General features: G+C 43.6%; 1 protein-coding gene across 2 annotated transcripts in view; it reads right to left on the bottom strand.

Moving 5' to 3' along the window:
• CACNA1S (calcium voltage-gated channel subunit alpha1 S) overlaps nucleotides 1-17,776 on the bottom strand; it is a 592,997-nt gene that overhangs the window by 29,983 nt on the left and 545,238 nt on the right. For both annotated transcript variants that reach the window (XM_069739086.1, XM_069739077.1), the window contains exon 40: nucleotides 2,702-2,901. In XM_069739086.1, the coding sequence (XP_069595187.1) occupies nucleotides 2,702-2,901 (200 nt within the window). The remainder of the gene's footprint in view (nucleotides 1-2,701; nucleotides 2,902-17,776) is intronic.

Consider the following 17,776-nt stretch of genomic DNA (forward strand, 5'->3'; position numbering starts at 1 on the left):
AGAAGGCACTGAGAAGCCACCTCCCTGCAGGACCCCGCGGCCATCTTGGATTCGGGGGCCTACAGGGAGGAGACCGCAGGAGACCCTTGGAACAACGTGATCGCATTTCGTTGTTCTGAGGGTCTCAGGGAAGCACGCAGGGAGCCCCCTCCCCGCGCAACACTTCCCTATGCCACCGGAACGCTGCGATCTTGTTTGATTGCTGTGTTCCGGGGTTAAAGTGCCGGGGGTGGTCCATGTGCCGGGTGTCAGCTGTGATAATCAGCTGACACCCGGCCGCGATCTGCCGCGCTCCCCCCGTGAGTGCGGCTGATCTCGTATGACGTACTATCCCATCGATGGTCATACGGGCCCAGGTTACCTTGATGGGATAGTACGTCTGATGTCAGAAAGGGGTTAATTAGCCTTTTAGGATTATGGCTTGTTCACTATCATTGTTAGGAAAGGCCAGGTGATGCAATTTTCCCACCTTTATAAAGACCCAGCCTTTTGTAACCTTGTGGCAATAATCTGCAGCCATGGGTTCTTTTAAGCAGCTGCCTAGCACTGTGAAAATGAAAATGGCGAAGGCTATAAGAAGATAGCAAAGTATTTTCAAGTTGCCCTTTCCTCAGTTCGAAAAATAATTAAGAAATGGCACTTAACAGGATTAGTGGAGGTCAAGATAAGGTCTGGAAGACTAAAGGTACCGTCACATTAAGTGACGCTGCAGCGATATAGGCAACGATGCCGATCGCTGCATCGTCGCTGTTTCGTCGTTGTGTGGTCGCTGTCTGTGTGACAGCTCTCCAGCGACCAACGATGCCGAAGTCCCCTGGTAACCAGGGTAAACATCGGGTTACTAAGTGCAGGGCCGCGCTTAGTAACCCGATGTTTACCCTGGTTACCATTGTAAATGTAAAAAAAACCAAACACTACATACTTACATTCCGGTGTCTGTCGCGTCCCTCGCCGTCACCTTCCCTGCACTGTGTAAGCGCTGGCCGTAAAGCAGAGCGGTGACATCACCGCTGTGCTCTGCTTTACGGCCGGCCGGCGCTGACACAGGATGCAGGAGGAGTGCAGGGAAGCGGACGCCGGGGGACGCGACAGACACCGGAATGTAAGTATGTAGCGTTTGTTTGTTTTTTTTACATTTACAATGGTAACCAGGGTAAACATCGGGTTACTAAGCGCAGCCCTGCGCTTAGTAACCCGATGTTTACCCTGGTTATCAGTGAAGACATCGCTGAATCGGCGTCACACATGCCGATTCAGCGATGTCAGCGGGTGATCCAGCGACGAAATAAAGTTCTGGCCTTCTAGCTCCGACCAACGATCTCACAGCAGGATCCTGATCACTGCTGCGTGTCAAACACAACAATATCGCTATCCAGGATGCTGCAACGTCACGGATCGCTATCGTTATCGTTCTAAAGTCACTCAGTGTGAAGGTACCTTAAGCTAAATTTCAGTGAGCGCAGCTTGTAGGATTGATAGTAAGGCAAATCAGAACCCCTGATTAACTGCAAAAGACCTTCAAAAATATTTAGCAGGAGTTGTGCTACATTGTTCTAGTGTTCAGAGACACCTGCACAAATATGGCTTGATGGAAGAGTCATCTGAAGAAAACCTATCCTGTGTCCTTGCAATAACATTCAGCACCAGAAGTATGCAAAAGAAAATCTAAACAAGTTTGATGCGTTTTGGAAACAAGTGCCGTGGACCAATGGGGCTAAAATAGAACTGTTTGGCCACAATAATCAAAAGCTATGTGTGGAGAAAAAAAGGCACAGAATTTCAGGAAAAGAACATCTCGTCAACCATTAAGCTTGGGGGTGGATCATTCATGCTTTGGGATTGTGTTGCAGTCAATGGCACAGGGAACATTTCACGAGTAGAGAGAAGAATAGATTCAATTAAATTTCAACAAATTCTTGATGCAAACAACACCATCTGAATTCAATAGAAAACTTAAGGAAGGAACTAAAGCTCAGAGTTCATAAAATGAGTCAACCGAACCTTTAGGATTTGAAGAATGTTTGTGTGGAATAATGGGACGTAATCACCTGAGCAATGCATGTGGCTAATTTCTACATAAGGGAGGCATCTTGAAGCTGTCATTACCAACAAAGGATTTTATACAAAGTATTATATACATTTCAGTAAGCATGTTCAATATATTTTCACTGGGTCATTTCTCTTTATTACACATACGGTAACTTAATTTATGGACACCGAAGGTTTGATTTCTTTGCCTATGTGGATTGAATGGGATGCTACCGACATCTGGTGAGAATTTCATGTTAATTGCACCTTTTTAGAAATGGATGATGTGTTAAATACTTATATCAATCACTGCATGTGTGTGTGTATGCATATATATGCGTGTGTACGTATGTATGTTTATGTATATACACACATACATGATCAAAGGGGATGCTATATACTGGGTGAAGACCAGGTCCGAAGACCCCCATTGATTGGTCAAAATACTACTTTGAAATAAGCTGCTTGGAGAGCGATGTGTGGACTCACAGAGCACTGTTTTATTCTATCTAGTGGGGTATCTGCAGCCTGGAAACCCACTGAAAGCACTTAATTTCCCTTTGACATGAAATTTTTGTTTTATAATGACAGTTACCTTTTGACTTATTCTTGCACCACTGAAGAACAAAGGATAGGTATTATTTACACCAAACTATGAGCCACTAGTACTTGCCTTACAATTTTGCTATTATTTGTGTTGCGGTTTTTCCTTGGTGGTGGGAAAAATACAGGATCTGGTAGAAAAACGGGAGATTCTAGGTCATCACTAGCTTCAGAAAAACGTAGAGGTCGCTGGCTGGTAATAGTAGTGTGCATAGGGCTGACAAGCTCAGTGTGAAAACCGTCTTCTTGCCCAAATAGTCCACCCGTCCTCTGGAATACAAAATTTAAGCAAAGGAATTAAAAGTCAAATAAAATTATATATGATTATGTTATATGATAAATATCAGAATGCGCTAAGGCATAATAACGTACATTTTTATTTCATTTGATGCAAAAATAAAAAAGGGAAATGTTTTCTTTTGTTTTTATGAGGCATAGCTATTTGTATCCTTAACTCTATCCTGTCACAGTATTGCCTTTTCATCTTCACCCAGTATCACAATCCCAGGGTCCTTGCTCCTCCCCCCCCCCTTGCTTTTTGACCATGCTTCCTTCCTAATGTTAGCAGAAGCAGCAGCAGGGAGAGAGCAATGTCAGAGATTGCTGCCTTTGCCACTACACTGACTCCCAGCAATGCAATTGTGGGGAGCCGATGATTGCTATGGCAACTGGAGGCCTAACAAAAGCTTCTGGGTCTGCAATAGATCAATGCCTAATGAATTGTGCCAGAGGCACAATCTTTTAGACCAGAGGTCCCCAACTCCAGTCCTCAAGGCCCACCAACATGTCATGTTTTCAGGATTTCCTTAGTCTTGCCCAGGTAATAATTGCATCACTTGTGCAATGCAAAGGAAATCCTGAAAACATGACCTGTTGGTGGGCCTTGAGGACTGGAGTTGGGGACCTCTGTTTTAGACTACCTGTCAGGATAAGGCCAGCTACAGATGAGCATAAGAAAAATTGTTGTTTATGCTCTCGTCTGCATGAGCCCAAACACTGACGGGCTGGATAAGCAAAGCAGAGTATTATCTATGCGATCCAAGGATTCCATGTTTAAGTCCTCTTGTGGGACTAATAATTGTTTCAAAAAGTAAAAATGTTTTAAAGTGTTTAAAAAAAATTCTGAAAAAATATTTTAAAATAAACTGTAGTTTAACAAAAAAAAGTCCCCGACATGACACATATCTGGTGTCACTGCGTCTCTAACGACCCATGCTATAAAACTATATATTTATTCCACATGGTGAACGCTGCAAAAAATGAAAAACTATGACAGAATTGTCAATCTTGTTCCTACCAATTCACACTAAATTATCAAAAAGTCTTATATATCCCAAAATGGTACCAATAAATACTACAACTCATTATACCATAAACACACTCGGACAGTAAAAAAATGAAATAAAAAAGTTATGGACCTGAATATGATGACCAAAATGAAAAAAAAAAGTTTTTTAACCCCTTCATGACATATGACGTACATGTATGGCATTTTACGTACATGTACGTTATATGTTGTGTCACTGCCTGCACAATACAGCTGATTTAATCAGCCACAGTTCTGATGAGCAAGTCTCTCTACCTGCTCAGTCCTGTTTCTTCCAATAATGGGACCCAGGATCTACCGCTCGGTACCCCGCTAGTCCCACAAACTCAGTCCTGTTTAGGTCGGTTACCTTTGGAGTTTAGCAAGCTCAGGCTTTCTCGTGACACGTCATCCTATCCAAGGACCCCTTAAAGGTGGAAGTCTACTCTGCCTCTTCTTTAGTCAGTTTAAGGTTGTGCTACTCCCTTGTCGCTTAATCTCCATTTTTTTAGTAGCTCACCGGCATTGGCAACAATGCTCACAGACACTTCCTACTTATCTAACTGTCATTAAGCAGTCACTTGTCATAACACTAACACGCTCCCACTATGGGTTAGTCCTATTCATTAACTCCTAACTTACTCTAACATCATTATCCACCTTAGGCTATGTGCACACGTTGCAGATTTGCCTGCGGATTTTTCTGCACTAAAGCCGCACCTCTTGGCAGAAAACGCAATTGTGCTTTTTTATGCGTTTTTGGTGCGTTTTTTGTTGCATTTTTTGCGCGGTTTTGATGCTTTTTTTTCATGCGGATTTGTATGCGTTTTTGAAAGCTTAACAAAGATCTCTTATTGAACAAAAAAAAAGATTTGTGATGTAATTTCTTGTCCAACCTCCTCTTTTACATTTGTCCAACCCACACTCCATTACACACAGACAGATAGATAAAAGGAATGAGATAGAATAGATAGAAGGAATTAGACAGATCGCTAGATAGATAGATAATGGATGGATGATGGATAGATAGATAGATCGATCTATGGATAGATGTAGATAGATATATGGATAGATAGAGCTATAGTTAGATAGATATAGCTACAGATATATATATTCATATATATCTCTATAGATATATTCATAGATATATAATAGCAAGGCTTATGTTTATTAAAAATTTTTGGAAAAAAAATGGCATGGGCTCCCTCACAATTTTCTGCACCAGAGGGGGAAAGCTGATGGCCGGGGGCATTATATCTGTAGGCTGGGAATGGGGTAATACCCATGGCCCCTTCCCAGGCTATGAATATCAATATATGCAATTGTTTTATTGCCATATTTATGATTCTCACATGCATAAGATTAAGCATTGTACAACTGTTGTTAAATAGTTTATGCTCCTTGATATCTTTGTCTTTTTTCTTCTTGTTAAATAATGCAGGCTGACATTAATAGCCTAAGAAGGGGCCATGGATATTGTCCCCCCTGGCTAAAAACATCAGCACTCAGCCACCCCAGAAAAGGCGCATCTCTAAGGCCTCTTTCACACTTCCGTCTTTCATTTTCCGTCATAATGCGTCATTTTGTGAAAAAAAAATGGATCCTGCGAATTTGCCCGCAGGATGCGTTTTTTGTCATAGACTTGTATTAGCGATGGATCGCAACGCATGGCCACACGTTTCGTGAAATGAAACGTTTTTTGTCTGCGTCGGAAAAACGTGCCACGACGGATCATGCGGCATATGTCGTTGACTAGAATGGAAGCCTATGGGTGCAGGATCTGTCGTGGTACATCACATGATGGAATCCAGCGCTGGATTCCGTTTTTTTACACTGTGCATGCTCCAAATCAGTATTTAGTAGCCAATTGGCCAGACAGACCCAAATTTATATAAACCTGCCATGTGGCTTAATTCCTCAATGTGCCAGCAAGAAGCATACAAGCAACAAGAAGCCTGCCAGCAATCTGCCTGATGGATAAATGCATAGATGGGCACAATATTTGCTATTACTCCTTCCATTTCTGCCACTTGCTCTAAACTCTCACAAAGATGGTGTGTTAAAACACTCAATATATAGGTTTCCATTATTTTCCAGTAGCCAGTCACATTTGAGAGCCTCCCATTTGGAGGTATGGAAAACGGATCCGTCAAAAAACGAATGGAAAAAACAGATCAGACCGATCCGTTGCATCCGTTTTACACTATTTTTGATGCATCCATCAATACGTCGCGCCATCGGATTGTGTTGGCAGCCAGATGACAGAAGTGTGAAAGAGACCTAAGATGCGCCAATTTTGGCATTTAGCCTTGCTCTTCCCACTTGCCCTGTAGCGGTGGCAAGTGGGGTAATAGTTGTGGGGTTAATGTCACATTTGTATTGTAAGGTGACATCAAGCCCGGCTTAGTAATGGAGAGGTGTCAATAAGACACCTATCCATTACTAATCCTGTAGTAGTTATAGGTTAAATAAAAACACAGCCAGAATAAAGTATTTTAATGAAAACAAAAGACTAAACACAGTTTGCCATTTTTATTATCCAGATAATCCATGCAACGCCCTTAATCTCCTGTAATAAAAATGAAATAATAAACCAACAATATACCATACCTGTCCATCGTTTTGTCCCACGCCGTAATCCATATCTGGGGTATATACAGTTTTCATCCAGGATGGTGTGAAGATGCGACCGCCCCGGCTGAACGGTGCCGTCACTGATGCTGCGCTGCCTCACATCCTGACCTGAACTGAACTCTGGAGCGTGGGAAAATGAACTGTTATTTTCCCACGCTACAGAGTTCAGCACAGGTCAGGCTGTTTGAAGCTGCGCTGCCTGTGACAGCACTGCTAGTCACTGAAGCTGCACTGGCAGAATCTCCTCATTCACCGGTAGTTTTCAGCTGGGGCGGTCACATCTTGGCACCGTTCTGGTTGAAAACTGTATACACCCCACACACTGCTCAAAAAAAATTAAGGGAACACTAGAATCCCACATCTAGATATCACTGAATGAAATTTTCCAGTTGTAAATCTTTATTCATTACATAGTGGAATGAATTTATATCTATGTATAGTGAAAATCACTATATGGCTGGAGTCACACCAGCGATTTTAAAATCGGTCCGAATTTGATGCAGGAGAGTTGGACGAATGTAGTCCAAGTATCATGCGAGTGTAATGCGTTTTGATACGAGTACAATCTGATTTTTCACATGTAGCATCCGATTTACATCAGAATGCAGTGCGATTGCTATCTGATTGCAATGTGATCTTAACATCAGCTTTTACATACAGCAATTCTCTGTGATTTACACATCGTTTTCAAACTAAATATTTTTCAAAACACACATGTGTATATATATATATATTGTAGTGTGGCTAAAGGTCGTATAGTCGACGGTAGGTATGAGTCGCAGAGATGGCTTATCTCTGTGATGTAACCCGCAGTGTTTTCTTTAATGTACATAAGCACTAAGGGATCATTTAGTACACTTGGGTCCAGGTTATGGGTAGCGGTGAGAGATGGGAGGGTCTGGCTACCCATATACCTTACCCCTGGGTAGGGGCATCACCATACCTCTATATGTGTTTAAGGACCTGCGGTGATGTCACAACCACGTGATTAATCGTGATGGGTTCCTGGGTGTGGTTAGAGCTATATAATGTAGCCTAATGCTTAACACAGGACCTGTATGTGGGGCGGTGAAAGCCCCCAATGTGTGTTGAGGCTCCAGGACTGAGCCTGAAGTACTGGACACTTGTATTTTCTTTTGCCTAAGCTAAAGGCTATTTGCTTTTCTGTTTTGTTATGTGGGTTTGTTGAGCAATAAACCCTGTGAATTTTTAAAGGAACGTGCCTCATGTTTGCCACCCACTGCACCTGAGCTACAATATACTGTATATACTGCTCAAAAAAATAAAGGGAACACTTAAACAACAGAATATAACTCCAAGTAAATCAAACTTCTGTGAAATCAAACTGTCCACTTAGGAAGCAACACTGTTTGACAATCATTTTCACATGCTGTTGTGCAAATGAAATAGACAACAGATGGAAATTATTGGCAATTATCAAGACACACTCAATAAAGGAGTGGTCCTGCAGGTGGGGACCACAGACCACATCTCAGTACCAATGCTTTCTGGCTGATGTTTTGGTCACTTTTGAATGTTGGTTGTGCTTTCACACTTGTGGTAGCATGAGACGGACTCTACAACCCATTCAAGTGACTCAGGTAGTGCAGCTCATCCAGGATGGCACATCAATGCGAGTTGTGGCAAGAAGGTTTGCTGTGTCTGTCAACTTAGTGTCCAGTGGCTGTAGGCACTACCAGGAGACAGGCCAGTACACCAGGAGACATGTAGGGGACCATAGGAAGACAACAACCTAGCGGCAGGACTGCTACCTCAACCTTTGTGCAAGGAGGAACAGGAGGTGCACTGCCAGAGCCCTGCAAAATGACCTCCAACAGGCCACAAATGTGCAGGTGTCTGCACAAACAGTTAGAAACTGACTCCTTGAGGATGGTCTGAGTGCCCGACGTCTACAGATGGGGGTTGTGCTTACAGCCCAGCACCATGCAGTACGCTTGGCACTTTCCACAGAACACCAGAATTGGCAAATTCGCCACTGGTGCCCTGTGCTTTTCACAGATGAAAACAGATTCACACTGAGCACATGTGACAGATGTGACGGAGTCTGGAGATGATGTGGAGAGCGATCTGCTGCCTGCAACATCCTTCAGCATGACCGGTTTGGCAGTGGGTCAGTAATGGTGTGGGGTGGCATTTCTTTGGAGGGCCACACAGACCTCCATGTGCTTGCCAGAGGTAGCCTGACTGCCATTAGGTATCGTGATGAGATCCTTAGACCCCTTGTGAGACCATATGCTGGTGTGGTTGGCCCTGGGTTCCTCCTAATGCAGGACAATGCCAGACCTTATGGGGCTGCAATGTCAGCAGTTTCTGCGAGATGAATGCATTAAAGCTATGGACTGGCCTGCCCCATCCCCAGACCTGAATCCGATTGAACACATCTGGGACATCATGTCTCACACCATCTACCAACGTCATGTTGCACCACAGTTTGCATACTCTGCTTCAGGAAAATGGCCGCAGCAATCTCTTCTGCGCACGCGCGGCATCCCGCGGCCATTTTCCTGAAGCCCCGTGCAGATGGCCGCCCCCACCGAAGACAGTAATAGCGCAGATCGCGCGCTGTTTCTTAACGTGTGCGCAAGTGGATTCGGCACTGGGACATGCGCACACCACTACGCCACCAACGTAAAGCTGGGGAAGAAACAGCGCTGTGACCACGCCCACCCGACCTGACCAGCCTGATTTGACCACGCCCACCCGACCTGACCAGCCTGATTGACAGGCGAAAACGGCGACTTTGGTAATGTATTTCACAGCATAGGTGGGGAATCAGGGTACACTACATACACTATTGTAACGCACAGTGCAGGCCCTATTTAACAGTATTTTTATCTCAATCTGAAAAAACGGGGTGACAGGTTCCCTTTAAGACAAATTAAATGAAGATAATACCAAATAATTTGTGATTGCAATCATTTTCAGGAAGAAACTGAGTATTATCTGACAGAATTGCAGGGGTGTGAATACTTTTGGCCATGACTGTATTATCATTGCTGTCTTCTGATTCTTGTCTACTATCACAATGTCGGGTTGGTGAGCCAACACCTGCTTATCTGTCTGGATCTTAAAGTCACACAGTATTTTAGCCCTTTCATTCTCCACCACTTTCTCTGGGGCCTCCCACCTGGACTTAGGGGGACTTAGCCCATATGCTGTGCAGATGTTCCTGTATACAATTCCCGCTACTTGTTTGAGGTGTTCAGTTTACACTGTTCCTGCTTGCAGTTTGCATCCTGCCACTATATGTTGGACTGTTTCTGAGGTTTGTTTGCACAGTTTGCATCTTGGGTCTTGTGTGGTTGATTCCTGCCACTGGACTTTGGGGACTTATTGGGGATTTATGAGTGTGATACAATAGCGGCGAGCGATCAGAGGTAGTTGGACTATGTTAGCGGCTAGTATATATAGGGGGCTGGCAATGTGGGACTGTTTTTATATGTGTATATGTATGTTGCACTATGATGTATTTTTTCCAGGTATATGGAGCCATACCATTGGTTGCTTGTTAATTAATGGGTTTGGCCTAAGGGTATATAATGGTGGTTGTATTGTCTTTTCACTATGCTTGAAAAAGGTCCACGGACCGAAACGTTACAGATGGCAGAATAAATACGGGAGCTGTTTTTTCACAATTGCTGTGGTGCTGTCCTTCTCTTCATGCGCTTCTGGATTTACCTACTGGGATGGATCCCCTGGTGAGGACGTGCACTCTGCTGTCCATAGAGACATTGCCATTATAGGGTGCGGCTTTAATATTAATATCTGATAGTGCCTCTGTACTGTCTTGGTGTCCAGCTTTCTCCAGCCATTGGTAGGATTTCTCCATGTCAGCCACCTCCATTATCTGTCAATGGTACGTCCCATGCCGCGGCTTGTTCTGCCATGGCGCTTCATGTGCCTGTTCTTCCTGCCAGATCTGTTGTTGTTGCTGCCCTAGGCTTTCTCTCAGCATCTCATATTTTGGTGCAATTTTTCTGATGTATTCCTGGATACTCCTGGTTTCATCCATGATGGTGGTTTGATGCTTATCAAGCATCGACCACCCTCCTTTCTGTTGGTATACAATCTTTGGGTGTTAGACTTAGGGTGGGCACCTCCTTGCATTGTGAGGAGCTTTCATGTCTTCACATCTGCAGCTTCCATCTCTTCTTTTGGCCAGCACACTACGCCAGCAGGGTATCTGATAACTGGCAGGGCATGTGTATTGATGGCGCAGATTTTATTCTACCCATTGAGCTGGCTCTTCAGGACCTGTCTTACCCTTTGATGGTATTTGGATGTTGCTGCTTTCCGTGCCTCCTCATCATGGCTTCCGTATCCCTGTGGGATGCCGATGTACTTGTAGCATGCCTTTACATCTGCTATGTTCCCTGCTGGTAATTTCACTCCATCAGTCTTGACTACCTTCCCTCTCTTTACTACCAACCGGCTGCACTTCTCCAGTCCAAAAAACATCCCGATGTCTTCGCTGTAGATACTTGTAAGGTGGATCAGAAGGTAGCTGATGGAGCTTCCACTCTTGAACTTGTATCCATAGCCAGATTCTGTAATTATCTGACTGAGGGGGTTCAAGCCTATGCAGAACAGCAATGGGGGCAATGCATCACCTTGGTATATTCCGCATTTGATAGTCACTTGTGCTAGTTGTCTTGAGTTGACTTTCAATGTTCTCCATAGCCCCACTGAGTTTCTGAGGAAGGTTCTTATTTTCCTGTTGACATTGTAGAGAGCCAAGCGTTCACAGATCCATGTGTGAGGCATTGAGTCATAGGCTTACCTCTAGTCAATCCAGGCTGTGCTGAGATTGGTTTGTCTGGATCTTGAATGACTGCTCTATCAACTAGGAGCTGGTGCTTAGAGCCTCTGGTGTTGGTCCCAATGCCTTTCTGAGCTGGATTCATGTACTGGTTCATATAGTTCTGTAGCTTGGTGGCTATGATGCCTGACAGTAGTTTCCATGTTGTTGTAAGGCAGGTTATTGGGCGGTAGTTGGATGGAACTGTTCCTTTGTGAGGATCCTTCATGATCAGAACTGTTCTTCCTTGTAGTGGCCTGGTTCTAGCAGTTGGGTTATCTGCTTTGCCATGCGTTCATGTACCGCTGTTAATTTCTTTAACCACTGGATCATGTCTGGGCCAGATGCTGTTCAGCTCTTCATGTTCTTGATCCACTCTTGGATGTCTGCTTCTGTAATGGTGACTGGTTCTTGCTCTAGGTGGTTGCTGTGTTTCCTTCTCAGATCTTGTAGCCACATTGCACTGGTGTTATGTTTTTTTCCTTCTCCCATATGTTCCTCCAATATTATTCAGTCTCTGATATTGGTCGAGTTTCTGCCTTTGTGCTATTACTCTGTACAGTGGGTAAAAAGAGTATTTACTCAGTCACCAATTGTGCAAGATCTCCCACTTAAAAAGATGAGAGAGGCCTGTAATTGACATAATAGGTAGACCACATCTATGAGAGTCAAAATGAGAAAACAAATCCAGAAAATCACTTTATCTGATTTGGCAAGATTTATTTAGTATATTATGGTGGAAATTAAGTATTTGGTCATTAACAAAAGTTAATTTCAATATTTTGTATATATCCTTTGTTGGCAATGACAGAGTTCAAACGTTTTCTGTAAGTCTTCACAAGGTTGGAACACACTGTTGGTGGTATGTTGGCCCATGAGGCTTAAATGCTCTGGGTGTGATCAGAGCACTTTTCAAACCTCTGCCTCCCTGGTGCTATTCCATACCAAGCCCCACCTTCCTCTGCTTGACTGACAGCTCACTGACTGTGAAGGTGTGGCTGGGTGTCAAATGGAACCAGGGAGGAAGAGGCTTGGGAAGTGCTTTGATTTAAGCAGCACAATTTATTGGAACCTGTGGGAAACGCTATTTATCTATTTCTAAAGGGGTTAATCTGGGTTAATAGCGTTATAATTATGCTTTACTGGAAGCAGCGGCTGCATGGAGAAAATTTAATTTGTAACCTCTATGAAGCTGCTGATTTTCAGTGATAGGGGAGTGCACTGAGTGGTGACTGTAATGACTTCCCAGCACTTTGACTGACTGTCCTCTCTGGACACAAACGCTGAAAAGCAGGCTATCAATCAAAGTGTTGGGAGTAATTACAGTCACTGCTCACAGTATAGAGAGCAGTGACTAACCACTACATGCATAGCGGAAAGTGAGCAACTACAGGAAGGATATGAATTAACTAGATGGTAGCCAGATTCTAACGCATCGGGTATTCTAGAATATGTATGTAGTTTATTTATGAAGATTTTAGAATAATACATTGAATACATAGGATTCGGCCGACCGCGACAAATTAGCGAAGCGTGGTTCAAATCGCGCACCAATTCGCGGCCAGACTGCGCCTGTCGCTGATTGTTCGTGGCCAGCCATGAAGTATATAGCACAGCCACGTAGTATGTAACAGCCCACGTAGTAAATAGCACAGCCACGTAGTATATAGCACAGCCACGTAGTATATAGCACAGCCCAAGGAGTATATTGCACAGCCCACGGAGTATATAACAGCCCACATAGCATATAACAGCTCACGTAGTATATAACAGCCCACGCACGCAGTATATAACACAGCCCACGTAGTGTATAACACAGCCCACGTAGTGTACAACACAGCCAACGTAGTGTATAACACAGCCCACGTAGTATATAACAGCCCATGTAGTGTGTAACACAGCCCACGTAGTATATAGCACAGCCCACGTAGTATATAGCACAGCCCACGTAGTATATAACAGCCCATGTAGTGTATAACACAGCCACATAGTATATAGCACAGCACACATAGTATATTGCACAGCCACATAGTATATTGGACAGCCCACGTAGTATATTGCACAGCCCACGTAGTATATAGCAATGTGGGCATCATATCCCTGTTAAAAAAAATAATTAAGTTAAAAAATAGTTATATACTCACCTTCCATTGGCCCTGGATGCAGGCGAAGCATTTACCGATGCTCCTCACGCGCTCCGGTCCCAAGAGTGCATTGCGGTCTCGCGAGATGATGACGTAGCGGTCTCGCGAGACCGCTACGTCATCATCTTGCGAAATCGCAATGCATGGAGCAGTCACCGGAATGTCGCGAGGAGCGGGAAAGGCCTGTTCTGGATCCGAGGGGCCAACGGACAATGAGTATATAACTATTTTTTATTTTTTTTATTATTTTTAACATTAGATCTTTTTACTATTGATGCTGCATAGGCAGCATCAATATTAAAAAGTTGATCACACAGGGTTAATAGCAGCATTAACGGAGTGTGTTACCCCGCGGCATAACGCGGTCCGTTAACGCTGCCATTAACCGTGTGTGAGCGGTGACTGGAGGGGAGTATGGAGCGGGTGCTGGGCACTGACTGTGGGGAGTAAGAAGCAGCCATTTTGCCGCCGGACTGTGCCCGTCGCTGATTGGTCGCAGCAAAACAGCCACGACCAATCAGCGACTTGGGATTTCCGTTACAGACAGAAAGACAGACAGACAGAAAGACGGAAGTGACCCTTAGACAATTATATGCTGTAGTAGATATTTTCCCTGTAGCCATGCTTTCAGTAAGGCAGCGCGCGTAATTTTAATGTTATGTAAAGATTAGCCCTATATTTACAGGAAAACCCTAACCCTGTATATACAGTGACCGCTCTGCACTACCTCATTCAGGCTTAGGGATATTGCAGAGCAGTCAGACAGACTGATCTGTCTCGCTGTGCTGGGCCTTGTAGTGCCACATACTTTTTGAAGCATATGCATCACTGCTGTTCGTGCTCCTGCTGCTTCTAAACAAAGAAGAAAGATTCCTGATTCCTCCCTGATCCTTCCTAGTCCACAACAATTCCCTTGTCCCCACCTCCCCCCTTTTCCTCTTCCCCCTTATGCCACCGTGCACGGATTAGTACTTGATTGCTCATTTTTTGGTAGGTGAGTATATTCCTATTAGGTATATACTCACCCTCAGACGCGCCCTGCTTCTTTCCGGCAGCCTTCCTTCCTAAGAATCAGCGCTTCCAGGACCTTCGGTGACGTCGCGGTGACGTCACGGCTTCTGATTGGTCGCGCGGCGGTCACATGGGCGGTCGCGTGACCAATCACAAGCCGCGACGTCACCGCAAGGTCCTGAAAGCGCTGATTCGAAGGAAGGAAGGTTCCCGGTTAGTACCAGGGCGTGTCAGAGGGTAAGTATAGCGATATTTTTTATTTTTATTCTTTATTTTACACTTAAATCTGAATTCCGATACCAATTCCCGATATCTTAAACATATATCGGGAATCGGTATCGGAATTCCGATTCCAGATTCAGAAGATCGCCGACTTCATGGCCGACCCCACGCAGGGGTCGGGTCGGGTTTCATGAAACCCGACTTTGCCAAAAGTCGGCGACTTCTGAAAGTGGCTGACCCGTTTCGCTCAACCCTAGTAGACACTCCTGGTTGGGTGTCCATCTGCTGGATTGGGTGTAGTGGAAGACCTGTGAATCCCTATTATACTATCTATACTGTGGAGAAATTGATGCCACTTTGGTATTGCCTGTCAATAATTTTGGGAAATGTGAACACTCCTGGTTGGGTCTCCTTCATGCATGTTGCCTGTAGCAGTAGGCCTCCAAGAACATCAGGCCTCCACTTCCTTGGACTTATCTACCCATGTTAATATCCTTAAATTTTTCTGAAAATGGTAGTCTACAAAACTGATATTTGTGCCACCTGAGCGTAGCTCAGCATAAAAGCAGATAGACGTATTGCATGTGGTATCAGGGCTCCCAGCAAAGGAGGCCTACACTGATCTTTCACCCACCTCATCTTACTGTGACATTCAATTTAAAGCAGTAAATGCTGTCCCAGACCCCGATACCTCATGCATGGCTGATTGCTACCGTGCCATGCTACAATTAGTATTGTGGGTGGATTGAGGCCACTTTCCTGGTTTCTCCCCATAATTTGATGTGTCAGCAGCATTTGGGGCCATTATAAAGTGCTGTGCATGTATTTGTTTTTGCCTCCCATTGAAATGAATGGTGTTCGGCGAATATTTGACGAATTAATAGGCGAATATTGCAAACTTGGCGATCGTAATCCGAACTGAACATTGAAATATTCGCTCATCTCTAGTCATAAGACTTGCCTATTAGAGCCCCTGTCACATGACTGCAGGGCGCCGATGGATTGGCATGACAACTCGGGGTCTGTAGGAGACCCCTGTTGTTATCATTGCCGATCTGCTATTAACGTCGCCCCGTGGCCGGCATTCATAGCATATTAGCATTTTTCTACACATAGCAGGGCTGAAGCTTTGCTATGTGTAGCATAGGTGATCAGGTGACTATTGAAACATGTAAAAAGTTTACAAAAAAATAAGTTTTTAAGGAAATTAAAAAGATATAAAAGTTCAAACCAGACCCTTTTGCCCCATTCAAAATAAAACAATAAAAAATTCAAAACTACACATATTTGGTATCACGTTCAGAAACTACCGATCTATCAAAATATAAAAATAACTAATCCATTTAGTAAACAGTGTAATGAGAAAAAAATCAAAAAGCCAGAATTACGCTTTTTGGTGACTGCAACATTGCAATAAAATGCAATAACAGGCGATCAAAACATTGTATATATCCCCCCCAAAAAAATAAGCCCTCAATCAGCCCCAGATCATGAAACATAGCGTTTTTCCAAAATTTGATTTTTTTTTTCACCACGTAAATAAAAAAAGAACCTATACACGTTTGGTATCTGCGAACTCGCACTGACCTGGAGAATCATGGCAGGTCACTTTTAGCATTTGGTGAACATGGTAAAAAACAAACACAAAAACCATTGTGAAATTGCTCTTTTTTTGCAATTTCACTGCACTTGGGTTTTTTTTCCGTTTGATATATGGTAAAAATCAATGATGTTGTACAAAAGTACAACTCGTCCTGCAAAAATCAAGCCCTCGCATGGTTATATTGACAGAAAAATTTAAAAAGTTATGGCTCTGGGAGGAAAGAGAGCAAAAAATTACAAGGCAAAAAAACAGTAAATCTCCAGGTGGTAAAAGGGTTACATGTAGAGATGAGTGAACTTGTTCAGAAAATGTTTGCCAATCTCAAATTCAGCACAAATGTAGGACATTTGGATTAGTGTTTGGACATTTTTACTAAAAATCGTTAAAATTCGGCCAAAGTTAGTTACATGATCGCTTTTCCACTCATGCTATTGCTAGGACTTTGGCTAGAATAGTGGTGCTGTATGATGAGCAGGGGGCAAGTGTTTGATGAGGAGAAGGTGTGGGGAGAGGATAGAGAAGCAGCGGACTGTTATTGTTAATTTTTAACTTATTTTTTCTTAAATTAATGTGTGGAGATTCCAGCAGCCAATCAAGGCACAGAAACCATATACAACGTTCAGACACAATGGCTTGTGTCATTGGCTGCAGAAGTCACATTTCCCTCTCCATAAAAAGAGCGGACATGTTGTTTTGGTGCCATTTTGTCAGTGCCGTTTGGTTTGGCATTGCATTGAATGTAATGGGGTTCGGGTTCGTTCGTCTAAATGTTTGTCGAATCGAACCACACCGAACCTTGAAGGGTTCGATCATCTGTATCTGTGACCTAGTCCCCTGGTACTTACCTACACGCAACCTCTGATCCTCATAAGATCTCCTTCTCTACTTCCCTTTTATCTCCTCTTCCCACGGTTGCATACAAGATTTGCCCCATGTATCATACCTACTCTGGAACGCTGTTCCCCAACATACAATTAGGGCCAGAAATATTTGGACAGTGACACAAGTTTTGTTATTTTAGCTGTTTACAAAAACATGTTCAGAAATACAATTATATATATAATATGGGCTGAAAGTGCACACTCCCAGCTGCAATATGATAGTTTCCACATCCAAATCAGAGAAAGGGTTTAGGAATCATAGCTCTGTAATGCATAGCGTCCTCTTTTTCAAGGGACCAAAAGTAATTGGACAATGGACTCTAAGGGCTGCAATTAACTCTGAAGGCATCTCCCTCATTAACCTGTAATCAATGAAGTAGTTAAAAGGTCAGGGGTGGATTCCAGGTGTGTGGTTTTGCATTTGGAAGCTGTTGCTGTGAGCAGACAACATGCGGTCAAAGGAACTCTCAATTGAAGTGAAGCAGAACATCCTGAGGCTGAAAAAAAAGAAAAAATCCATCAGAG

The sequence above is a fragment of the Ranitomeya imitator genome, chromosome 1 (genome assembly GCF_032444005.1).
Source record: "Ranitomeya imitator isolate aRanImi1 chromosome 1, aRanImi1.pri, whole genome shotgun sequence".
Taxonomy (NCBI): domain Eukaryota; kingdom Metazoa; phylum Chordata; class Amphibia; order Anura; family Dendrobatidae; genus Ranitomeya; species Ranitomeya imitator.